Source organism: Columba livia, chromosome 5 (assembly GCF_036013475.1).
Source record: "Columba livia isolate bColLiv1 breed racing homer chromosome 5, bColLiv1.pat.W.v2, whole genome shotgun sequence".
Taxonomy (NCBI): Eukaryota; Metazoa; Chordata; class Aves; order Columbiformes; family Columbidae; genus Columba; species Columba livia.
In genome coordinates this window covers 34,569,696-34,597,693 of record NC_088606.1, presented here as the reverse complement: position 1 = coordinate 34,597,693, position 27,998 = coordinate 34,569,696, and the positions used below count along the sequence as shown (strand labels likewise).

At 35.7% G+C, this 27,998-nt stretch overlaps 1 protein-coding gene across 8 annotated transcripts in view; it reads right to left on the bottom strand.

Annotated features, from left to right (window-relative positions):
* RYR3 (ryanodine receptor 3) overlaps positions 1-27,998 on the bottom strand; it is a 243,915-nt gene that overhangs the window by 178,442 nt on the left and 37,475 nt on the right. For all 8 annotated transcript variants that reach the window (XM_065064236.1, XM_065064235.1, XM_065064238.1 and 5 more), the window contains exons 2-5: positions 17,943-18,062; positions 7,482-7,589; positions 1,004-1,078; positions 1-79 (exon numbers count right to left, since the gene is read on the bottom strand). In XM_065064236.1, coding sequence (XP_064920308.1) covers positions 1-79; positions 1,004-1,078; positions 7,482-7,589; positions 17,943-18,062 — 382 coding nt within the window. The remainder of the gene's footprint in view (positions 80-1,003; positions 1,079-7,481; positions 7,590-17,942; positions 18,063-27,998) is intronic.

The window sequence follows — 27,998 nt, the reverse complement described above, 5'->3', positions numbered from 1 at the left end:
CTGCTGCATTTTCTCGTAGTCCCACATCAAATGCAAGTTTATCTGTCTGGGATCTTGATGATGTTAAACATGTCAAATACTGCAAAACAGTGAAGTTATTGAAAACAAAACCCAACAGTATAAATTACACATACACCAAATTAATACAAGCATATTATTCCATCTTGCTATCAGCCTGTACTAATTTTCTTCTACCTAGTTAAGCATGATATTATTTGTATACAGGCTTTTCCTCACTTTAAAGCATCAAAATCCCTTTCCACTTCAGCACATATTTCTCTGTGCAATTTAGCTTCTAACTTAAAAAGTTTCACATAGTTCATCGGATAGGAACAGGCAAACATCTTATTACAGCGTTACTGAAACAAGTTTGCTTCATGAAAATACAGGAAACATACTAAAAGGCTGTAATCATACTTGCAACTCTGGTATATCAAGGCAACTATAATTTGTACAGTTCATAAACATAAGTAACAGCGTTTAAAGACAAATGTAGAATTTTCTAGTACAGCCTCCTGTGTGGGCCCTAATAAGTCAAAGATCCAGAACAGTTAAAATTTTCCAGTTGTACAATGCAGTGAAACAACATCTATACAAGGTAGCCTGAAGATAGCATGTTTCTGGGTATAGGAACTGGGATGTTAAAAGAAACAACTTATAAAAATGTACTGGAAAAAATAACACACATCACAACAAGTTCATTTGTGACAGTAGCAACTTGCTAATGGAATTATCATTAAAATTTATTCCTTATGGACACGAACAATCTGTGGCTAAAGAAGCTTTTCAGCTGCACTTCTAAGTGAAACAAATTGAAGAATCTGAACTTATAACATAAGGGCCACTTCCATTGTGTTGAGACTCCATAAGCTATTCCATTTTCATCTAGTGCAGAAAGAGAAATTAGAACACTCTTCCAAATTTATATATATTTTTATTTTGACAAAAAGATGTTTATTTGAGCTTTTTGTTACTTATTCCGTGCAAGTGCTCTTTCACTTACCATTTCACTAAACGAATGACGAAGTAGTATAGCATGGCCATACAGCAGGGTTCTGTGACCACCCCCTTGAGCTGCCTACCAAACATGAAAGAGAAGGTCAGAACTCCACTGCACTGTGTGGACTATGATCAGAATTGTGTAACAACATGAAGAGCTACTACAGTTCAAGTAATAGGTGTAAATTCTCAAGCAAATTACGAAATGGACAAATTCTGGGCAAAAATCTTAATAATGAAGTAGCTACAGCAATAGCTAAATATCTGCCAAAGGAATAAATGTTGCTCTTGATCAAAGACTCTTATTGTGACCTAACTTTTATTATAATTAATTAAAACACAGCATTTACAAGACGATGTTTTAAATTAAATTATACTCCTTACCTTTCTTATAAACTTCTCAGATGCATTAAAACAAACAAAAAAATAAAATAAGTGTGTATATATATATAGACATATACAAATTGAAATCTGAAAGAGGAAAAACACACCTATTGCCCAGAATAGTGTAAGCACGCACTAAGGATTATCTACTTGCTGGGGTTAATGTTAAGTATTTACCAGATTACTTAAAACAACTACATCCATAATTTGAACCAAGCTAAGTTATAAATTTCACATAAGGAAATTTATGATAAGATTAGGGAGAGGCAAAACAGGATTTTCCATATGTTTCCTTTAGAGAATTTAATACACATCTTTTTGCTCCTTTTGTTGACCAGAAGAAACTGAATTCCAAGGGAATGATCTTAACAAGAAAGTTACCTATGGAACAACCAACAATCAACAACCTTGACAGGTTTTCAAGTCTGCCTCTCTCCACCTTTTTCAGCATCTATAATTTTATTTCCTCGTTATTTATAAATAGCAAGCCTATTCAAACTTAAATATATAATATGACCAAGAAATTAAATTATTCATTTATTGTGGTGCCTTCCACAGAAACTAAGATTTTCAAATATTTTTTAGATCCTCTATCCCAGACTATACAAAGCACTTTTTCAGGAAAGTGATCTCCAAATTTTGCACAATTAAGCATATCACAATTAATGTCAATACTAATTATACTATGGTGGGTAACATTATACTTCATTTTTTCTCTCAGTCCAGATCATACTGAGTTGCTGATTTAAGAATATCTAACTTCTCACAGAATTGCTTGAAACTGTTCTGACATACACAGAGCTTTTATTTTTTCCGATTAAAAGAGCATTTACTTTATGGTTGTCTTGTTTCAGGTGTATTTAAGCAAGGATTAAATATGAAAGACAATTCCCCAAAATATAACTTTAGAACACAGATTGTTTCCAGTACACTACATATTGCTTGAAAGGGCTGCCTTTAAGAATAATTCTTCTCCTTGGATTCATGTGGAAGGCACCAAGATAACTAAAGGCAATTCCAGGAACACAAATATTGGTTATACACATGTAGGCAAATGATTTTGCACTCTATGAATAATTAATGAGTTAAATTACTAATTAGGTCACTCGGTTTACAAGCTGTGCACAACTGTTCTACAGAAAGCCAACTTAGAATACATTAAGCTGAGGAAACTACTACCTTCTGTAGCTCAACATATAGAGTACTTAGTACTAATTCAAGAATTAGAAAATAAATGTTATTTGTCCAAACAGAAGGAATAAAAATCTAAAAGCAATTTAGCAGAGGTCTGTTATTTCAACTACAATAAATTAAAAATCTGACTAGCTAATAACAATGGCAATAACATATAGGGATTTGGGCCCTGGTTATACTGGAACTTAATGCTCTTAACAGATAATTAACAGACTTATGTAATTATATGTAATATATTTTACTAAGAAATTTCTCAGAATTATATGGATACTGTGTATAACCTCTTTCACAAGAAGTTCAATATAGTTATGTAAAATTTCTCAGTATAACCACTAGCAAACTGAAAAAAACAAACCAAACCAAACAAACAAACAAAAACCCCACAAACAAAAAGCAAACAACTGATAACGATTTTTGGACCCACACAGAAAATATGTTAGATTACTGGAAAAAATTGGAGACAAATATAAGATAGTTATTGCTGGTCATTTAAAGAATATGGCATACCTTTAGATAACATTATAAAAGGCTGATCAGACACAATACATTAAAAAATTTCAAGAGCTCCTCCACAATATGTAATTAAAAAGTTTTCCTGGGATTGTACTAAAAAAAAAGAAGAAAACACTAAACTGCATGCACAGTATATGAAATTAATTTATTACTGCTTGGGGAAGAAAACCAGAAAAACTTCAGCTAGCAGTGGACATAATACTTCTTTAGTAGATTCCAACTTATTTTTAATCAATAAGGAAAACCTCAACAACAAAATCAACTGTAATTACAGACAGGTTATCAGAGGAAAATTACATTTAATCAATTTGTAACAAATATCTGCATGCTGAAAACAAGCAATAAATCAGCTCATGCTATTTTTTTTACTGAAAGCTTTTAAGTGATTCACTTTGAAAATTTTAAGGCTCATTAAAAAAAAAAAAAGGGGGTGGGGCAACAAATCCCCAAAATCAAATAAGCTAAATAAGCTATGGTCTTCCTCTAGAAAAATCTGAAACAGCAGAACTCTATTCCAAACTAAATTTAATATAGAAAGCAAACCATTTCATGGAATGACAGACTGGTGCAACTAATAAAAGAGGAATGTTAATTATATGAGGCCAAATTCTATTCTTAGTAATGCTTTTGTATTGAGAACAGAATGTAAAGGAACATTTTAAGATGTGCATTCCAACATTCCATGGTGTCATTTGTCTCTACGTGTGTAATAACTATTAAAAGTCAGCATTTTGTAGCATTAATCTCAAAACCAGCTTCTTCTGAAATCTTATTTAGAAATTACTTATTATCACACCAATTAGGTTTCCTGGTGGTAACAATAGTGCCTCATAATACAAAACATTTAACTTGATTGGTAGCTATGACACATCTCAAAACAGAATAAGTTAATTGTAACTTTAAAAATATCCCATCTATTTTACTAACAGCCTGTTGACAAAACCTAATTAAGAGTCCACCTTCTTTGAATGTAACAAATCCTTATGGTTCAGAAAGTTTCTTGCATTATTGTTCAGGCTTTCATTTTTTATTTCATCCTTGCTATTTATATGAACTACCATGTTCTTGTTACAATTTCACCAATGGATGGTACTCAGCTTCAAAATAAATGAGGGCAAGGTAGTTTTGAAATAAATAAGGCACGATAGACTACATTTTCTTTTTTAGTGTCCGCTGTTCCCAAAGCAACAGAATGATCACTTTTACTGAAGAGATTATTTGTCCTCTACTGCCAATCTCAAATATAAATACTCATACATTACTAATAATCTTAGATTAAATCCTTTGGCTCCATTTTTGGGTGAATATTTTGAAAATACTAAAATTTATGTTATTGCTTAGGAGTCCTAAAAGTGTTTAAATTAATCTTACTTTCCCCTAGCAAATGCTTTTTTCATATAGAGTTTCATTTTCTAGAAAGCAATATAATTGCAAAAGTAAAAATTTACACTCTAAACTGGAGAAAACAATGGAAAACGAGGTCAATAACCATGAGGTCTGAAAACTCTATGTGCCAAGGCTCACATCACAAGATCGGGGGTGACAGAGCAGAAATCCAGCTTTCCTGAGGTGTGCCAGGACATGGGCCAGTTAAAGTAAAGATCTGTAGTGCAGAGTAAGCCTGTAAACTGTGATTATCCTGCCGCTAAATGACAGAGAAAAATAAGGTTCTTCTACTTCTCAAAAAAGTAAAAAGGAAGGAAGAATTTAACACCTGTGAATCAAACAGCAGCACATGATGCAAAAATATTAACTGAAATACCAAAGGTTTTATGACTATAAATAATAGTGTCTTTCTATTGCGCATATCTCATGCCCATGCAATCTAAACAAAAAAGATGGCTACAAGAATGACAAATTAATATAGAACTAAACCAAAGAGTGATAATAAGACATCAGTTTATTTCCCTATAGCCATTTACATCTTTAGAAAAATAATATGCATTTTGAATGTATCCCTTCTGTACAAATGGATATGACATTCAAAAAATTAGCCTTGTGTAAATAAAACATCATTTTGATTCTCGCTTCTAAAATATTTACTTAAATCACAAAATTCCGCTGCTTCCACATATTATTTTTTTTTCTTTTTCCTTCCCCCCTCCCCGCCTTGGCATTGTACTAAAAAAAAGGAAGAAAACACTAAACTGCACGCACAATATATTAATCCCAAATATAAATTAATAGAAATTTCTCATTATGAAACAAATTCAGCATAAATTTCTATTTGACAAAAAAAGAAAGTATAGTGAAATGTTATCTTTAAGAAATTACTTTAGATGAGATTGCTTGTATTTTTATGTTTGGTTTCTTCCTCAGACAATCATATTTCCTTGTATTTAATGTGACAGAGTCAACTCTGTATGTAAGTATAATACAATGAGAGCAAAGTTACTTCTCAAAGGAATTACGAGTTTTCTGGTTCTACATAAAATAAAAATGAAAATTGACCGACTATGTAGTTCTGCAGATTATTTGCACTGTAATTAATTGCCATTTAGTCTCATAAAATAAGTAAAGCCAGAGTTTTATCATGCTGTGTTCGTAAGAAGATAGAAATTTAATTCAGTTCAGTTCAGCTGAACTAAATCAATCAAATTCAGATAAATCTTCCACCCAGGCTCTTGGACTATGCTGGGAACAATTAAAGCATAGCATCATATAAGATAATAGCAAACTCATCTGATCAGCCAGCAAAAATCTGAAAGGTATGGTAAACATCAATGCGCTGAGGTTGCTGGCAAAACATCCAAGAGTTTAGTCAGCTTTAAGAGACTATACATGTGACCACTACCCAAATGTAACTCTAAATTAGAGTGAAATCAGATTTTTGTTTATACAAGTTTTCTGGTTTTCGTGGTGCCAGAAAGCAATTCTGGAAGCCATCATAACAAATAAATATTGTAAAATCTTATTTAATATTGATTTGTTAATAACAATCCAAGCAATATATTAAGAAGTGGCATTTCCAGTCTCTTTCAAATATCAGATGTTCATTGATAAGAAGAACACAGTAAAGGTGATGTCACTATTTTTTTTTTTTTTTAATTCCTAAAACTTTTACATATGAATATAACAAAGCAGTGACCAACTGAGTGGAGACCTTAGGTCAAGTTAATTTACTTTCAAAGAAACACAAGTTCTACCTAAATATATAGAACTGAACAATTTACCTAAATTACCTACTTATAAGACTCAAAGATGCAACAGCAAGTGTAACTTCTAAAACTTCCAGAAGTATTAATGTGTAGATGAGAGGGAAGTCTGTCACATCTCAACAACCAGCAATGAGGTTCAGCTGATCATTGAAAAATGATAATTTCTCATGCAGATCATTGAAAATACACACAAATCTCTACCTGAGCTTTGGATTTGGCTTAATTTTTACTTATCACTATCACCTTTTTGCAAAGTAGCATATAAGTTCTATGAAAAATAGAGTTCTTAAATAACTTTGTCAGTAACAAATTATGTATAATAAAGTGCATGTAGGTTTCTTTTGAATCCTGATCTCTCCAGTGTGGAAATCCTCTTTTGGTCATTCTTAGTATGTCTTAGATTTGAAGCAATAATTCAATTGAAAATTAGTAATACGAAATGCAAACAAAGTTACAACATTTCACTTTACTGCAGAGTCACTTTACACTATTATGCTGTAAGCATTCCATTAAGTATGTTTGTATGAATATAGTATAAGATTAAGAAACACAAAGAAGAGAATTTTGAAATAACTATTTCTATCCAACAGTTCTTGCTTCTTTCCACAGACCAAATAAATTGAAATTATACTGAAACAGTTTAGTTACACAACTACAAAGCAAAATACTGTGTTTTTATATCTGAACTAAAATAGATTGAAATTTGTCACTTTTTTCATTGATTCGACTTAATTTCTAGCTGTTCATTTCATGTGATGATAAATCAAATTAAATCCAAATACTTGAAATACTTTCTTAGCTCAGTGAAATGAGATAGAATATTTACAAAATGATAATATTACTTTGCTTTGTCCATTAACAAAGAGCACTATAATGCAACAATGCTTTTATGGCAATGATTTATGTTTCAGACAAAACCTCATATGTTCTCCTCAGGCTCATAAAAGCCAGACTCAGTCCAAGGGTTCTCATGTCTTTTTCAGTACCCAGTTCTGGGGTGATGGTAATAAATTATCTCAGAGATTATGTTTCTGTTTTTTGTAAATATTTCACAAGACTAACTACTCCTGCTCCTCAAAGCTAAAGAGCAATTACCATGATTATAGTAGTAGAGCAATAATGTCCCAGAAGAAACAACTATTACATGATGCCCCTGTCCTAGAAATTCTGGAACAAGACATAAGAACAATCCATATTCAGAAATATCATATTATTTCATGTCAATTTACTTACCCCTTCACTAGCATTATCCCCTGTGCTAGCCAGCATTTCTTGAAGGGCCCTGACAGACAGGGACTGTTCAAGGACAAAATTACAGATGCAAAGGTCTGGAGGAACATACTGTAAAAATAAACAGTGTAAGAAGAGATCAGCAGAGTGGTTGAAACAGGATTAAAAGTATGTTTGAAAACACATGTATTTTAATTTTGAAATCCATACTTAATGTTTATTCACTTGTTTTTGAGATACACGTTATTTCCCTGTATTAAGATAATATTAATCCATTCTACATAACTTGTCAGCCCAGTAACTTTACTTTTCCCTAGAGTTGTATTCCTCATGGTAAACAAAATATCTCCAGGTTCAAAACCAAATTTTTTTTCTCTTCATGTGCTTTCCTGTCTTTTAAAATTACAGCATGGACATTGTATTTATTCTCTGCCATCACCGATGAAAGAGAACATATTTTGGTGTATAAGGTGGATGCTCTGAACATATTTACAGCTGTCACTAAATGGCAAAGATTCAGAATCTTAAGACAGGATAATATGAATTATTTTATGAGATCTTCTCAATTGTTGGATCAATACATCTGCTGATTTTAAAATATGAAGCTTACATTCACTTCCAGAACAGTAGACTTTTTTTTTTTCGCACCCCCTCAATGTATTAGTATTGATGTGTCCAAGAAAAAAATTCTCAAGGGGAATCGTCAGTGTATATAAATATGTGACAGGAAAACACAGAGAAGACAGAGCCAGACTCTAAGGGGTGGCACCCAGTGAAAGGGCAAGAGGAAATTGGCACAACTTAAAATACAGGAAGTTCTATTTAAACATGAGGAAAAAAAACCTTTTTTACTGTGAGCATGGTAAACACGAGAACAGGGAGGCTGTGGAGTCTCCATCCTTGGAGACATTCAAACCCTGACTGGACAGTGTCCTGAGCAACCTGCTCTGGGCACAGAGGTTGTACTTGATTATCTCCACAGGTCCTTTCCAACCTCAGTGAGTCAGTGCTCTGTGGTTTATGACATATATCACAGCTGCAAATGAGCTTTGATATGGATATACACTCCTTTTTCTTTTTTAAATCAGTGTAACAGGAGGAAATAAAATTCTTGATAATACTGCATTTTAATGTGGTGAAAAGGGAAATGATATGATCTAGAGATTTCTAAATTTGCTGAATTGAAGTCCTTCTATTTATAGCAGGTTAATCAAGTACAGTCTTGGAATTCCCCCCACTTTGGTCTCTAATATCAACTCTGATTATTTTGTGCGTGTGTTTTTGAACACATTTTGGAAAAGACTTTTAGGCCGAAGATTTGACATTGAAATTGCACACATTAGACATACATATATATAAAATTGTTACACATTACTGAGGTAATGTGAACTCTTGCATCTTTCTTACGCAACTAAGTAATAGTAAACAGTAAGTAGTTCATAATTTCATTAACTCCAACAGGAACAACTTGAACTCTAACACTTGTCATCACTCATCTCCACTATGGAGTACTATTTTTTTTAGCATTCGTTAACTGTATCTGTGTCCACTCCAAACTGAATATGGCATAATCATTATGATCCAACACCTACCTAGTGAAGAAAACCCTTCCCATCTGTGTCACTGGCCACTGGTCTTGTGCCACATCAGCTGCATTTTCATTTGAAAATTATTGCAGCCCTTACTTTAGTGTTATATTAATAAAAGACACACTCTAAGGCAATGTATGCCTAGTCACAGTTTGTATAAAATGTACATCCTAAGTTACCACCATTATTTTTTCACTTCTTATTTTTTTCATAGCCTACAGAAAATTCAGATTTATTTAAGAATACTGACATTGAGAACCATGAAATTAATGATTTTTTCACCCGTGATTTAGGGCAGCTAACCCCTGTTCCAAACTTGTGGTGTTACACAGTAAGCTAATACACACATGCTATCACATACCCCATTTCTGTGGCTGAATGGCAACAAATTCTTTTTAAAATATCACTGACCTGAGAAATACCAGTGAAAGCTAATTTACATGGAAGGTGTGTGAGCTAAGTGGCAACTGACCTCCTTGATTAATCTAGATTGCTTCCTTTAAAACAAAAAAATTAAACAAACAAATTAATGAGTCTGTCAAGGCTGATTTGCTTTCTACTATTTTTGCAAATGATACTGTTTCATCAGGTTGATATTCAACAATCTCTGTGTGGCAAATCATTCTGTACTCTTAATAGTTACACAGCTACAAGGGGTTCAATAAAATCTAGGCCATCTGCTAATTATACTTTTTTCCGCCAACTCTGAGCAATGTTGTATTGTAACAGAATCACACACACACACACAAAAAAAAAAAAAAAAAGAAAAAAAAAAAGAAAAGGCACCAATAAGAGATATTCAATGAAACAAGAGTACGGAGAGGTTAGAGCTACAGGTAGAAGATTGGGAAATACTCATGCCAGATATTTTTATGCTGAAATGAAAACCAATATCTGGTCAGGTTTTAAAAATCTGCTGTAAAGTAACCATAGGCATAGGTGTTTATCCCCCTTCTGGCTATGGGAAGTTGAAGTGAACATACAGAAGCAAGACAATACCACTTCCAAGAACCATCAATAAAAGAAAAAAATTCAAGTGGAGAATAAATATTTTATTTTAGAGGAATTTTAAGATATACCAAGCAAACATTATCATAAGTAGATTTCTGCAGCAGAGTAAGTAGACTGATATCTGATGAAAGAAAGCAGGAATTTGGAATAAACAGTTCTTTGAAGTCTGTAAGAGTTTTGGGAAGTTCTTCCATTACACCTCTATGCAGTCATGTCCACACATACAGGAAGATAAACAAAATGACAAATTGGATATAGGAAACCTACACAAATTTGTGAACTAACTCTGAAGAAACAGTTCTACCCTAACAGCTGCTCTTATTACAAGAAAATGTTCATCTCCGAGATTATTTTCAGACAGATCTTTCAGGTAGAGTTACCAATTAATTTTTCATCAGCACACTCATAACACCAGATATAACTCATTTTTCTGAATGAGGTGATAAAATAAATAAAACTAGCTAACAATCTAGAAATGTTTAATAGATCTGCAAAAAAAACTTAAGTCTTAGAATAACTCTATTTTCTCACAGAAGTGAATTGGAATCCAGGTCAAATTACTCTATTTTCATTTAAATTGCTTTCTGGAGAAAGAGCAGAGAGCAGGTAAAGTATATTAATAGGTCAAAGCTGACAGGAGAGGTGACATGAAGAAACAGATACAAGCTACACAGTAGCTAGAGATGAGCAACAGAAGCAGTTATAGAAAAAATGAAGACCTACAGCAATGAAACGGGGGCATGCTTTGTAATAAATTAAATAAAACAAAAAATAAACCTGTCAGTAGGTAGGATTTCTCTCCCAAACAAAATACTTTACAGAAAGTACAGAATAGAACAGCAAGCCACCATTTTCACAAACTTCAGACTGACGATACAATCATGTGCTTGAGTTTTCCATTTAAAAGGGAGACACAGGAACACAATTCCTCCTGTGAGGTACACTGTGATTTGCTGCTAAAACATAGCATGTTCACAATTTGGTATTATTTGTTAACGTTGTAAAGGTATCTGCATACCTAATCATCATTAGTGAAGGAGAACCATCCATTCTAAACCGGTCAATAACACATGCCAGTCCAATTTTCACTAATGTTGTCTTAGAATAGACAGCAAATAGCAACAAGACAAAAAATGCAACAAGACCACAAGAATAACCACTGGTAAAAGGCCACACCTGCAGTACTGGACTCCCCAGTACAAAAATGGTATGAAGCTACTGGAAATAGTCGAAAGGGCCACTAAGATTATTAAAGGCCTGGAGGTACTCTCACATGAGGAAGAGATGACGACTGATACGTATAAATTCCTGAAGTGATGATGCAAAGAGGACACAGCCAGGCTTCTCTCAGTGGTGCCCAGTGAAAGAATCAGAGGCAACAGGCACCAAGTGAAACACAGAAGGTTCCCTCTCAAAATCAGGAAACACTTTTTCACTGTGAAGGTGACTGAGCACTGGCACAAGTTGCTCAGAGAGATTGTAAGAGTCTCCATCCTTGGAGATATTCAAAAGCTGTCTGGACACAGTCCTGGGCAACCTGGTTTAGGTGTCCCTGCTTGAGCAGAGTGGTTGGGCAAGGTGACCTCCAGAGGTCCCTCCCAACCTCAGCCATTCTGTGATTCTGCAAAGAGTAAACTGCAATGAAGCTTCTAATACCAGGCTTGTAAATAGAACCTTAAGGTGGATAATAGATTAAGTCAATGCATGCAGATAATGCTGGCTGAGACATTCTTACAAGCACACTCTGTTGAGGAGAGCTTCATATCAAAAGATTTCAAGGAAGTATTTGCTACATCAGAGACACAGCCACATAAGTACAAAGTGGCAGCCAAAAGAGCACTGATACAAGCTTTGTGCTGAAGTTTAAACTTGTTTCTCATCAGTTTTTTGTCTGCCAGCTTAATATGCAATAATTATTATTTGCCATAAAATAATAGATGTGCAACTACCTGTAGGGTAGTTTTAACCATTTTACATATAACTGAGTCTGTGCTGGGTTGCACGGGGAGGCGGGGGGAAATGCAGGCCGATAAAATAGCTAGTAAAACCCAACTCCCACATTACACTTTGAATACAATTCAGTCTTCTGCATTCCTCCAAGCACTATTACAACATTAAATTCTAGCAGGTGATGTGTTTACTAACCAAATCTCTGGCAAAAGCAGAGAGGTCTGGTCTGCAGTGTAAAAAACACTGACATAAGCTAGCACACGTTACTGATCAACTAGGTTTACCTTTATCAGACCTGTAAACTATTACATTCTGTCATTAAGACAGAAATCTTAACTTAATTAGTTATAATTACTTTCAGGCATGTAAGTTTACTTGACTATTGTGCTGCTAAAAGAGATGCTAGTATATTGCAATTCCTTTTGAGCTATATTATTCTCAGGAATCAGTAAAAGTTAGCCTTGCTGCGCTGGACTATCAGCTTTGAAATACACCACCTTTTAAAACACCACTTAAAAACAAGTAAAAATAGCTATGAAGCAATATAATCAGATCACACAGTTCAATAATTCTGCTATTTCTCATTTAGTATAGAAATCATAATTTTTCACCTCCAGTTAACTTGATTTTTCCTCTTACATTTTAAGTATCAGACATTATTTAGACAAAAATCTTCAGATAATTCAAAAAAGAGACATATAGACAGAAGGAACATAATTTCATACTATGAATTAAAGCAAAAATGCTTTTGAAAAGTGCATTTAAAATCCATTCACCATGATATAAGTTATTAGTGAACCAAGACTGTAATAGCTTTTACTAATAAACTGTAAAGAAAAACCATGCAAATTGCATATGGATATATAATAAAATTTGAACAGAAGCATCTCGCAACGATTATTTCCTTCAGCATGTCATAAAACTTACCAAAACAGCTAATGGTAACCATACAAACCCCATTTTTCCCTCTTTTTAAGATATATACCTTCTCTTTCCTTGTTTCCCTTTCCTTTTCCCTATTTCTGTTCTCTGACTTTTACTACATACAACTCAGATTAAAAAAAAAATAATCATGAAGTTACATCTTTTCATCCTGGAATTAAGAGGTGCACTGCCATTTCTTCTTAATACAGAGAAAAAAAATCTAACTTTATAAAAAGTCATTTCCAGGGATGAGGAAGGGATAGGGAATCCATGGAGGACACTCTTCTGCTGTCTAAAAGTAAAGCACTTCTGTTATCAACGCTCCCATTCTAGAAGCTTATATGCAGTGTTCATACTTTCCTTCTCTAAACTGAACAGCCTGTATCCTCCTCCAATCATGAGGACTCCATGGAGCAATCTCCATTTTATCAACACTCCTATGATTTAAATGCCATGCATGGAAACTGTACTCCAGCAGCATTGTCACAGAGGTAATAAAAAAAACCCAACACTTGCAGAGATAGTATGCCTTCCCATCTCCCACCAAGTTTCTTTTGATTATGCATCTAAAGACTGTGCTAGATCCATTGAGCACATCATCACTCAGGGAACTTCTGATGGTGTAACACCCACCATGACCTTCACATTCCTTACAGGGGAAAAGAACAGTTTCCCATTTTGTAAGCATCTTTACATGCTCAGTTATTAGACTTTACACAGGCAGCACTAAAATATACCTCTACTTTCTATTAACATACAAGGCACCACAGATCTTCCATTGTGTGACATGACTTCATCAAGCAACTTTTGCAGACGATAAAAGCTTTTATGTTAATTTAAATGACATCTTAATTGACAAATAACAGCATAGCAGTGAGAATAGAGCACTGCAGGATTTGATTAGAGACACATCTATTCAGTCACTATTTCTAGTCCACTGGATGTGTGCCATTTTGATTCTCTTTTTCTGATTTCATAAACAAAGTTGGTGATGGCAAATTCGAGAGCCTCTGGGTAAGGATTAAGAGTCAGACAAATAAAGCAGATGTCATCATGGGAGGCTACTATAGGCCACCCAGCCAAGAAAACAACGCTGATGAGTTATTCTTTAAGGAGCTAAGTAAAGACTCCAAATCATCTGCCCTTGCCTTTATGGGGGACTACAACTTGCCAAATGTCAGCTGGGGATATCATACATCTGACACCAACAGGTCCAGAAGATGCTTAAGCTATCTGGATGATAACTTCTTTGTGTAGGTACTAAGGAAACCGACCAGGAAAGGTGCCTTCATAATCTGCTGCTTACTAACAGAGAGGGTCTTATGGGAGAAATGGTGACTGGTGGCTGCCTTGGCCACAGCAACCATGAAGCAGTCAGCTTTAAAATCCATACTAACAGGAGGAAAACTGACAGCAAGGCCTCGGCTCTGGAGGAGAGCAGACTTCAGGTTGACCAGAGAACTACTTCGTATGATTCCCTGGGAAGAAGCTTCTGAGGGTGCTGGGGTTCATCAGTGTTGGTTGCTTTTTAGGTACCATCTCCTAAAAGTGCAGGACCAGGCAATTCCAAAATGTCAAAGATCTAGCAGGTGAGGCAAAAAGCCAGCTTGGCTGAACAGGGATCTTCCTCTTGAACTACAGCAAAAAAATCAAGCATATGGTCAGTGGAAGCAAGGTGAGACATCATGAAAGGACTACAGAGATGCTTCTTGCCACTGTAGGGAGGAAATCTGTGTGGCCAGAGCACAATTACAATTGAAGCTGGACAGTACTGTGAAGGACAATTTAAAAAGGCTTTTCAAAATATGTTAATGGCAAGAGGCAAACTAGAAATAACATTGGCCCATCACTCAATGAGCATGTTCACCTTATAAACAGGGACCATAGACAAAGCTGAGACATTTAATGCTTTCTTTGCCTTGGTCTTCAATACTGAAAATGGACTCGGGGGCCTCCATAGCCCTGGGCAAGAGAACCATGGCTGCGATATCAATAAAATCCCAATCAATCCAGAACTTGTACGGGATTTGCTGCTCCAACTAGATCCCTACAAGTTGATGGGGCCTGATGGAATTCATCCAAGGGTACTTAAAGAGCTGGTTGACGTCATAGCAAGACCTCTCTCTGTGATTTTTCAACACTCCTGGGAATCTGGACAGGTCCCGGTTGACTGGAAAGCTTGACCTGTTCTATAAGAAGGACAACAGGGATTACCCTGGCAACTACAGGCCTGTCAGGCTCACTTCTGTGCCTGGCAAAATCATGGAGAAGACTGTTCTGGGAGTTATTGAAAAACATCTGAAAGACAATGCAGTCATTGGTCCCAGGTGGCCAGGTTCATGACGGGCAAGTCCTGCTTGACCAACTTAATTTCTTAGTTGCTCAAGGAAAGCCTGTTGATGTGATCTTTTTGGATTTCAGTAAAGCCTTTGATACCGTCTCTCAGTATTCTCCCGAACAGGATGTACTGCATACAGCTGGGTAAACACACAATGCAGTGGGTGAGAAATTGGCTGATGGGCCGGGCTCAAAGGTTTTAGTAAATGGGGTTATGTCAGGCTGGTGACCAGTCACTAGTGGGTTCCACAGGGAAATATCTTAGCGGCAGTGCTCTTCAGTGTCTTTGTAAATGACTTAGACTCAGAACTTGAGGGAACACTAAATTTGCTGATGACACAAATCTGGGAGAAACTGTTGACACTCTCAAGGGCAGAGAGGCCCTTGAGATCTGGACAAATTGGAGAACTGGGCAATCTCTAACCACATGAAGTTTAGCAAGGGCAAGTGCTGGATTTTGCACCCAGGACACGGCAACCCTGGCTGTACATACAGACTAGGGAATGTGAGGCTGGAGAGCAGCTCCATGGAGTGAGATCTGGGGATTCTGGTTGATGGCAAGTTGAACATGAGCCAACAGTGTGCCCTGGCAGCCAAGAGGGCCAACTGTGTCCTGGGGCGCATCAAAAACAGCATTGCCAACTGGGTGAGGGAGGTGATTGTCCCGCTCTGCTCTGGTGCAACCTCACCTGGAGCAATGTGTGCAGTTCTTGATGCCACTGTATAAAAAAGATATAAAGCTACTGGAGAGAGTCCAGAAGAGGCTACAAAGTTGGTGAAATGTTTGGAGTGGAAGCTGTATGAGGAACAGTAAAGTCACTGGGTTTGTTAATCCTGGAAGAGAATGAGGGGAGACCTCATCACAGTCTACAGCTTCCTCACAAGGGGAGGAGGAGGGACAGGTACTGATCTCCTTTCTCTGGTGACCAATGACAGAACCCGAGGGAATGGCAGGAAGATGTACCAGGGGAGGTTTAAGTTGGACACTAGGAAAAGGTTCTTCACCCAGAGGGTGGTGGAGCACTGGAACAGGATCCCCAGAGAAGCAGCCACAGCCCCAAGACTGTCAGTATTCAAGAAGATAGACAGTGCCCTCAGACACATGGTGTGAACCGTGGGGTTGTCATACACAGGGAGTTGGACTCAATGATCCTTGTGGGTCCCTTCCAACTAAGGACATTCTATGACTCTGATTTTGTCCAAATTTAAATGGAAGTAAAATTAATCACTAAGGGTTGTCTTTAAGTGTTGTGTTCTCTAATCATCCAGATCAACCTTTAGACTTCTTATTTTTCAAACGGATGTATTTACATGTCTCCAAAATTCTTCACTCTTCTCTTTAAGATCAGCAGTTCAGAAAACTCCATGGTAACTTCTTTTAAAGCAGTTACATACAACTTTTCTGAACCTCTTAATTTTAAACAATCTTCAGAAGCTTCTGTAGTATTATCTACTACTTAGACACTTATGAAATGTAAAGTAGATAATTCTACAGTAACACGTATTATTCCTCCTTTTATTTTAAGATGAGCAACACGCTGTCTTACAGATTGAAATGGTCATCACCAGGAAGAGACCACATTGCAGTTGATTTGTCAATAAATACAAATTTTCAATCCCTATTGAAGTTTTTAAGACAATAGTTGAAAATAGATACGTGAAAACTAACTGCTCTGTCTTAAACATATGAAAAGACTATTGGTGATTCATAAAGTACACTGGGGATAAATGATCTGACATAACTCTTGTAATGCAAAAAAATGTAAATATAGAAGCAATGTAACTTTTCACCTTAGAGATGAGCAAGGACCTTTCATACTGCATAAACACTGTGAATGTAACATGGTCCTAATATCTAGACTAAAAATAGGACCACATGGCAACATTTCAAAAGAAAAGATACAAAGACTCAACTAAAAAAATAAAAAAATCAGGAGAAATAAATTATCAGGAAGAAAACAGATTAAGACACAAAACAAAGAAAAAGAAAATGATGGAGAGAGAATAAAGAAGAAAGGGAGGAGGTCCTCCTCCGTTTGCCTTTATCCTTAACATTCTCCTCTAGTACAGGTCTCAAGTTTCATTTTTTCTCTCTTCCTCTCAAGCTTCTCTTACTACTCTGTTTTCTTTCATTTTTTTCTTCACAGATCTGTGACTTATTTTTTCTATTTGCCACCTGTTATCTTTAAAACTTTTTAATTACTTAAAATTTCTGTTCTTTGTACTCTCAATTTTCTGATTAATCAATACAGTTAGAAGCAACATTTTACACCAGTAACTAACAGGTGACAATGCTTCTAAAATTTTCAATCCAGTATATCAAGAAATTTCAACCTACAGCAGTAACAGGAATAAGGTTTTTAGTTAACCTAAATCTTAATAATAGTCTGGAGATTTATGAAAATATGAAGTATTTCATCTATAGGAATTATTTTGGATGCTTTAAGAATAGGGGCTTTTGACTGTTAAAAGGTATGCCTCAAACTATATCTAGGATCTCTAAGAAACCTCATGCAGTAGTCACAGAAGGAAAAGCATCAAAAAGGTGAATATAGAATCCCATTAAATAAACTACAACTAAATGAATTCATGGATAATAAGTAAGTTAACATTCACTGAGCAGTTACACCAGTTGAGAGTATCAACTTCTTACTTTAGCTTCTGATGTTGGTTCCAAAAAGCACAGGCGATTCCCAAGTCCCTCAGCTGCCAAGCAAAACTTCCTTTGTTCTTTGTGAATACTGGCAACACACTGAAGTACTACTTCGTCATCCTGTCACAAAACAAGACACAAGAAAAAAAAATAAATATCTGGAAGTTACACACACACTATAATGCTAAGAAATCCTGGAACATGGAACCTGCTGAAAATGAGCAAATTATACTCCCAGAACTGATATCGGGTACACATGCAGGTATTCTTTTGATGTGTATATAAGCAGCTGTTCATGTATCAATTTATATCCAAGACTATATAAAAGTAAATAAGATTATATACTGTCTCCAGGGCTTTCACAAGTGCTGTGTCCTTCTGCTGCTTTAGCAATGGCTTGCTATGGTGCCATAAAAAACTGTAAACACACGGTTACTTGGGTTTACTCAGTAAAACATGTTTACTGTTTACAGTAAAAAACCTGTTGCTGTCATTTTGCAAACAACAGTAACCTAAACATAAATAAATTTCTTTTGTTAGCACGGTAAGCTCTCAACACCAGTCCTCTGAATGCATTATCTTAACTTTTAAGGTCTCATTTAAACTAGAAATCTCTGAGTACCTCCAAAGATCCAAGAAGTATTTTTCAAGGGATGGTTCAAATAATTTGTTAGAACTTTCTCCTCAAAAGACATATTCCAAGAACGCTCTGGAAAAGTGACATGAAACAGCCCTATTGTTTAGTTACCCTAATTATTCTAAAAACTCTTTTACACATTGTTACATAATGTGATGACAAAGACACACTTACTTATAAAGTGCCAAGCCCTTATTCACCCCTTAACATGTGATACTACTGCGATAGTAATGAGCCAAAACAGATTATGTTTAGTGTGCTGATGTGTCAAAAGTATATACAGAATTAAATTATTTCCAAAACTTTCCACTCATCAAGCAAAACACCACTTGCAGAAATGTAGATCTCCACATGTAGAAGAACTTATTTTTATACACGTGTGTAAGTATCACCAAAAGAAACTGCCTTAGAAGTTTTCAAGGGGGCGAAAGCTGATAAAATAAGTGTGATACGATACATCAGCGTCCCGTCCAGCTATGAAGTTGTACTGGTGTCAATTATTATAGGCAAAGCAGACACACAACAGCTGCCTCTACTGAACTCAGAGATCACTTGAACAATTAAGTTCTAAAAGCAGCACTGCTTTTTCCAGTCTGCTTATGCAACTGCAATACTATGACAGTAGCATAGGTACTGGCACTTGAAATAAAAGCTGGGAGTGACAAAGTGATTTTCACCAAGGGAATTAAGTGATGCACCCTTTAAAAAGGGAATTCAAAAGCAAAATTTTCACTTGTGACGTTTTGCAAGTGTGTGCAAGTTATATGTCTCTTTTATGTGACATTTCACTACCTACTTGCTCAGGTGGACTAGGCAGAAAGAATTAGTGGAATCTATATAATGTGCAAATAACACAATGACTCGTTGTTTAGATGACTCAGTATTATAGAGTACTTACTGAAGTAAGATCATTCTAGCTGAGGTCTGAAATTGCTTTTCTGGCCAGAAGATGCTAATAGAAATGAATGGTATGGACTTATTATCCTACAATGAAATTGCAGAAGACCACGCCTCAGCAATATCTTATTTTTCTGAGTCTTCTCTCACACAAATTCTGATACTGTAAAACTTTTTTCCTAGGAAACTATTTTTCTTCTTCTCCTTAGTTTTTTAAATACACATGGTACCAGACCCATCTAAACCTTGATCTTCACTTCCCTTATGTAGAATTTCATCCATTGAGTTCAATGTACCTTTTTTTAGTGACAAGAAGCCTGCAAGCTCAATGAGATACAGACTCATGCAACAAGAAGTGATGAGTTGTTTGCTAAGTTACGTACAGCCAATTCGAAAAGATAACCATAAGAAAAGAAAAAAAAAAAAACAAACCACACAATTTCCTTGAGATCCAGTTTGTGAACCATTAATTTAATAAGTTTAGATGTTTTAAATTTAATAAGTATTTTAAAGGCAATATTTCTCATCCAGAAGCTCTGAGTCTTCCATGTTTGGAAATTCATTTTTCTCCAGTCCTCATTGTTTATTGGGTGGAGGAGTGGGGCTGTTTGGTTTAGTTTCTTTAGTTTTTGTGTGTTTGTTTGTGAAGTAAAACAGGTTTAGAGTACATGGAATTACAGCCTGGAAACGACCTCTGTAAGGAACGGTCCAACACCTCACTAGAGAAAGACTAATTTAGATCAGGTTTCTCAGATTATCTAATGTGCTTAATTTAAGAAAAAGGCATCCTTTAAAATTCTGATCAGCGTGAGGTATTGTTACAGATGCACGCCTCTCCACCACACCTTACACCTCTTCAGACCAAAATCACAACATGCAACAGTTGTATCAATGTTCTTTAAATTTTACAAGGTTTAGTGTCAGTAAGCAATTGGAGAAGGCAGGCTCAGGTTGATCAAAATACTTCTATGATTTAGTAATCACACAGAAAAAATAATAAATTTTCTTACCTCTAGACCTGGCACAAGAAACTGCCTTCACTATTGTTCCTCAAAAAGTACACGCATTCCAAATGTCAATTACAAATAACTGGTTTTCACTAGTGTGATCATCAATGACTACATAAAGTTAACCATGAGATCCATTTTGTACTATCACAATTAATACCTATTGACAAATACAGATGAATAGCAATTTTTACCTTCTTTTTCTTCTGAATGAAATGAAGTGAAAATTCTCCCCTTCTCCTATGCAGAAATCTTTTATTTGGTTAGGACTCACCAGTCAATCCTTCAGCAAAAGGACACAGACCAGGTAACTCCAACCCCAATTCTAAGAATGTCTGTACATGCAAACACACTATATTACTAAGATATATTTCAGGTGGTCTGAAATCCTTCACAATTACCAAGTGTCATGTAGCTAATGTGTCATAATTCTGTCCAATATTACTCATCTATTCACACAAATGCATGACTTCTGCCAAAAGAAAAAAAAGACAGCTTTGGAGATTTGTTTTCATACTTTGAAAGTAGGTAACTGCTTAATTGTGTGTACTTAAAACTGAAATTTCTATTTGCTCTGGCAAGGGCTGAAGCTGTAATCTGAATTTGCATTATATAGTAATGTCTGCACAGGCTGAAAAACAAAGGTATTTCTAAATGACAGTCAGTCAGTCACTCACTATCTTCCACTTTTAAGATGGAACAAATTACCAAAATAGAACTTGGCTCTTTACAAAAGTGCATCTAATGTTGAACAATTTCTTTAACTGAAAACTGTGATTCTTACCCTTCAGAAATGTAGCATTAAGCAGAACAATATATAATTTTTATAAAGAGTTTTTAATGAACCACAGTGCAGTGGTTCATTACCAGGCAGCATTTAGTCTTGGTCATCAGCCTGTCTTCCTCCTTAGGTTTCATAATAAAGTGATGGTGAACTTAAAGCGAAATCTCTGCGATGGACTAATAAGACAAAACATAAACTAAATTGATTTTAATTAATCAATGACTTGATTTGCTACTAAGTCAGTAATCAAGGTGAATCCAAGTATTGCAGGCATGACCTTGTTTCTGTTTAGTTCACTAGTTTTTCAACTCAGAATTTGAGAAGAAAGAAATTCCAACAGCTAACAAAACTCCTTCATTTCTGTTGTATAAATATCCTAGAATTAAGAATTATAGTAATTTATACAATACATTGAAGTCTGTATAGAGGCTGTGTTCAACGATATATGCACTTCTAGATGTTTCATACTGAGAAAGATGAACCCAGCAATATACTAAATCTACACATGCACAGATACATACCCATTTACATATCCAAATATGCAAATTTTGCTGGAAAATGACACTCTAGGTTTGTTTTATTACCTACTGATTCAGCATCTACCAATCTCTATTTTCTCTCTGATATTCAGTACTGAAAAGGATTTGTAATAAAGATAAGCTATTTCCTCAAAAAGGCATACATATTTTACTTATATTTTATTCACAAGTGCACATTAACATTCAAGTAGGTGCTTGCACATGAACAACTAACCTTAATGTAAACTGATATGGAACTGTTTTGAAAGTATATTCTTCTGTAACATCATGTAAAAGCTTTATTTGATAAGATATCCTTTCCATGAAGAAATGCCTATTACTTTAAAAAATCCATACCTGTTAAACAAAGAAACTCCTGTTTTCTATGGTAAAACAAGCAGGCATATCAAGTCAATGCTGTTTACAAGTCTGATTCCTGTGCGCCTGTGCCACTTGTTGATTATAGATTGGTGTTGCAAAGAAATGTGCCAAGTAAAAATCTGCAGCCACCTTCACTCTGATAGACAGCATCCTACTCATGCACCCTACAGTATCACAAAGCACAGGATACAAACAAACAAACACCTAAATTAGCACCTGAACACTAGCTAATAACCATCCTTCCACAGGACTGCGTTCCTTTCAAGATTTCTAATCTCAGAGAACAAGTAAAATTCACCACAAATTGCCTTCTACAGTGGCTGCATTATTCCTAACAAAGGAATTATAGACCAAGCTGACAATGCTCTAACCAAAGACGGATTTGGTAAATTTGTGGGTGCCCACAACTTCCTTTCACAATGGGAATGGTCTCACTGCAAAGCTGTCCCCATGCACTTGTATTTTTTACAGAACTCCATCCTAAAAGCGCAGCTTCAGTGCATGGCTCATATCACAAACTATTTTCACTCATTTCTAAAGGTAAGTACTGGAAACATACAGTCTTTGACTCATTTTAAAAACATTCTTACAATCCTTTTCTAAGAAAAAAAGGAGTATTTATACTTTTAAGCTGGAGCTTGAACAACAGTGTTGCCATTGGTTATGGAACTGGATTTTCCTCTTCCTAAAGGGGGGAAAAAAAAGCTCTCCAAAATCTAATCTCATTACAAGAATTCGAAGTGGGGGGATGAGGGTATGGTTGAAATTGCAACAGGTGAACGCACAAATCCTTGCTAGAATTTTACATTTGCGAGAATTTGGGAACTTGGTTTTGCGAAGATCTTTACGTCAGAGTACAGAAAATAAGTTCTTATGCTGTCTATGATTTCTTCTCAATTATCCAGGATTTAAGGCAGATGATCACCATTATTTTCAGGGCAAGAAATTTTCAGATCCAGACACAGTTGCTGAACAGGAAGAGGATATGCCTTCCGTGTAAAATGTTAATTGCAAGCTCCGTTGCTCTGCAGTGATATAGCTCAGTTACACAAAAATCAAATTCTTGTGTTTATTTCGAACCTGGTTCCTACAAGCTCCATTTAATATTATGAAGCTCCTACATCACAACAGTTAGTGAAGATTCTTGTCCATCCTCATCATGTCACACCCTGCCTGTCTTTTCCAGCCTGAAAAATCCTAGCCTCCTCATAAGTTGTTCCTCATCTGATTGTCAGCCTGATCCTCATTTGACCTTTTCCTGAATATTTTTGAGTTCTAATGGTTTATTTTTAAGATGAGGTAACCAGAATTCCATATACTTCTCAATGGAAAAATTTACACACTTATGCAGCAGCAAAAAGATGTTCTCTGTTGTGCTCTTTATTCTGTTCTTAGTAATTTGTAATATTTTATTGCCTTTCATGGCTATTAATGAGTATTAAACCATTTTTTTCCATTGAACTATTATAACACCAGAGCCAATCTTTTTAAACACAAAGCTGAATGGCTATTTTTTTTTCTCATGTCTGTAATTTCTCATTTAGCTTGAATTTCATCTGCCACTTTACTGCAGCTACTTCAGAAGGTCCTTCTAGAATGGTTCACAGCTTGCTCACATCCTTACTACTCTAAATAACTTCCTACCATGAGTGCTCTACCTACTTATCCCAGGTCCTCCCTCTCTCCTTCTCCCCTGCGCGCCCTGCTAGTCCCATGAGCATGGTCAAACACACAGATTGGTTGTGGAGTATCCATCTTTGGAGAGCTCAAAACCCAACTGGACAATGCCATAAGCAACCTGCTCCAGAGATTCCTTCCAATCTCAGCGACTCTGTGGTTTAGTGAAATAAGTTACAAAGAAAAAAAAAAAAGGGCCACGATAAACAGTTTTTAAACATACATAGGAGGCTACGCCAAAATGGAAGGGAACATTGTGTTTCCCACATGTAACAGACAAAACTAGTAATATAGATTTTATACTGTAGCAAGATTCAGGTTGGGTATTAGAAAAAAGGTTTCCTTCTCCTTTCATAATGATAAAGACAGCAAGGCGCTAAAATTGACTCTTTGGGTAGGTTGCAGAGCCTGGATCACCACAGGTGTTTAAACGCAGGTTATGTTCGCATCTGTGGGTATGCTGTTGCATGCTTATAGTCAGTCTTTTCTTCGGTAAGGGAATATATGCACCACGAAGTCTCAGGGCTATTTTTTCAAGATCAAATAATTGAAACATAATTCTTCATGGCTAGAACACAATTTATAATATCATTAACCACAACTTAATTCTGCAACACACCCCCATGCTGTGTTGATCCTGACTCAAAAAGGTCACATTATCCTCTGTTTTCTATATATGTATGTTTTCATCTTGTCTGATTAGAAGGAATGCACAACCTGAAGGAATCTATTAGAATAGAAAATATATTTTGTTTTGTCTTCTCCCTATCTTACTTGGAGTATGTTTTATTTACATGATTTTATTCCCACAATACTTGAGCACACAAGAAATAAGACACTAGATTTCTATCTGCTTTATTTCCTCATTGGTGCTCATGTTCTTTATCCACCAACATTTGACAATTGGTTTATATCTCAAATTACAATAAATAGTCTCAAAAAGATTACCACTACCTCTCACAATTAGGTAATCTACCAAATGTACCACCAGTCAGGATACTAACAGAACACAAATCATGCTCATTTCATACTGTTGAGTTCCAGAGAACAAACAGACTCACAGAATGTTAGGGACCAGAAGGGACTTCAAAAGATCATCTAGTCCAATCCCCCCGCCGGAGCAGGAACACTTAGATGAGGCTACACAGGAATGTGTCCAGATGGGTTTTGAATGTCTTCAGAGTAGGAGACTCCACAACCCCCCTGGGCAGCCTGTTCCAGTGTTCTGTTACCTGCACCGAGAAGAAGTTTCTTCTCAAATTTTAGTGGAACCTCTTGTGTTCCAGTTTGAACCCATCACCCCTTGTCCTACCGTTCTATTACCCTTATTAAGAAGAAATTTCTTCTCAAATTTAAGTCATTCCACTAATTCTAAAACAGAAACTTCATGTAATGCTATTTCCACATTTGAATAAAACTCTTCAAACCCATGATCTCATAAATTACTGTTAGGATTTCTTACTTTAGTAATTATTATTGCAAGACTTGGTAAGTCAAGATATGCATGCTTTCTCTCTTTTACATTGTGAAAAATTAAGTTGCATATAGTTGTTACAGAAAAGAGTTTTGCTATGGCTTTGCATTTCTGCTACTGCTTTTCTAACTTCAGATAAAGGATGCGGGAAATTTTGGCTGTTGATTTTATTATTTACCAAGGCAACACAGTCCTAATTATTTAGGCTTCCTAATTAGTTAGTTCATAAAAATGAAAAGCTTCTTTGATTAAATTTTACTTGGATTGTTTTGCTTTAGAGACTACAATCCAGAAAAATAACAAGTCATTAATTCGTGTATTCATTTGCCACCTAGCTAAAACAATTCTATTTGCTTAGGTTCTTGTACTGAGGAAACAGTGTCATTTTCCAGTAATTAATAACAACAGTTTGGAAATTAGGTATCAGATGTCCATGCAGAAGTTAGAGCCAGAGCAAAGTATATACCTGCATCAGAAGTCCTGCCGCATATCACCTCTCCTCTGCCAAATGCCCCTGAGTTATGACTCTCAACAAAAAAATGTTTGGGGGAAATTTCCAAAAGCTCTGCTGTATTTTTTAATTTAAACATTTATTTGCTGTGCAAAGAGAAAATCCATTCTTAATTTAAAAAACCAAAATTGTTTACTGTAATGTTATGACTGATACAGATGAACAGTATGGAGTATACAATTGACTACTTGACATTTTGGATATTGTTTTTGTTGAATGACAGAACAGATTTCTCACTTGAAAAAAAATGTTTATTATGGATACAAAACTAGTGTATGACATGGTATGACTTGATTTTCTGCTTTGCCTACTCTTTGTCAACCTAAACTATTTTTTTTTTAATAGTCACACAAAAGAAGAAACAGTAATAAAGTAAAACCTCAAAAAAGGTTTCAAAGCCAAAAAAGCCCCAAACAAACAAAACCACAAAAGAGGCACAAAAACTAACAAAACAATAACAAACGCCCTACTAAGCTTACAGACTTGCCTGTAGTTTCTACAAATGCAACATACTGGTGAAGTACAGCATGTCCTCACGGATGACTCCACATTGATGAGCAATCTCCAAAAATTCCTATAAATGTCCTTGGGATCCCAAGATTCCCTGAAACTGCTTAGTTATTAGAAGCAGCTTTCCCTTCCCAAGCACATGGGGCCAAGTACATTACTGAAACACTTATGTTAAGAAGCAGGAACCATTACCCTTTGTTAACTTGGCAATGGAGGAGGTGATCTGAATCTCCCCTTTGGACATCATCTAGGAATGCAGATAAGGAAGCAAAGTTTATTGTGTCTTCCAGGACAGATTCTTTTGTGTATTCTTGTGTTCTCTTTCCTCCTTCAGATCAAAATGATCACAAGTTATTTGGGTCTCTTTTTTTTTTCCTGTCCTCTCTGTCCTCCTTAGGGAAGTACTAGACTTCCAAACTCCCAATTTTGTCTCACAGGAGTTACATTCTGCCATTCTATCAAAAGGACACAACTCTTCTGTACACCTCTTAAGAGCACTTTTTTCCCCGCACTATCCACCTACAATACTGACAATACAATTTTTCAACCAATTCTAACTTACTTACTACATAAATTAATATTAGGAATACTGTTTACTAAAGTGTGTACCTAAGCACCAAAGCAAAAGTTAATATCCGAGTAAGCTTATGAAGCTTCATAAAAGCTTCATAAAAGATTCAAGTTACATTTTTCATTTCTGTAATTTAAAAAGTTTATATAGCTCAGCTGCAATATGATAAAGTTTATTTTAGGACCTTCACACAGTAGTGCATGCTACAGAAATATTTTGGTCTCAAAATACAGACATCACCGTCATGCAATTGAATTAGGAAGAGGTCACATGAATATACCATCTTAGGCTTTCCTTTGCTTTAAATGTCTATAAATAAATCTTCTGGCAAGCACTCAAGCACTACGTGTTGATTTCTAAAACAAAAGTGTGCTTAGACACAACTGTCATGTTGTAAATCATCACAAAAACCCCAAACAAACAAAGGAAACCAATACCGAGAGCAGATCTCAAATCAGTGGTAGTGGTGGGGAAATGGATTCTCCGCAGATTTAGCTTTACTTCCATTATGTGTTATCAGTTGGTTTTAACACCTTTTTATAAATTAAAAGCCTTTGTTTATCTGGTACCAACATACCAAGGCCTTTCTTCCCCCAAGTAAGTATACAAATTTCTCCCAATAAACACAGCCAGTTCGCTGCAAATGGATCCTTACAATGACAGCAGAGTTATTTGCTGGAAATTCACGCACCACCATCTGACGGTTCTCAGAAGATTTTAAAAATAGATTTGGGGTTTCCGTTGTCAGTCTCCTCCTTCAGCAGTGGTTGGATCAGAGCCACGTCTCAACTCTAGAACATGCTTCCATATCTTATATCAGGTCATCAGCAAGGCAGAATAAGCAAATCATTAGACAGCAATAAGAAGTACTCAGTCCTTTTCACAAAAATTAATACTTCTGAATAAAAAATTGCTTCAGAAAGTTAAGTATTTCAATATTGGCCATTCTGCTGCTTTTTGGAATACAGCTTCCAGGTTGTAGACTTGCCCTTGAGGCATTTACATAGTTTGCTGTCTTTTGTATCACAGCTTTCCCTGCATCTCCCCTCAGCCAGTTCTTCCTGGAAATGAGGCAGCATGAGAGAATAA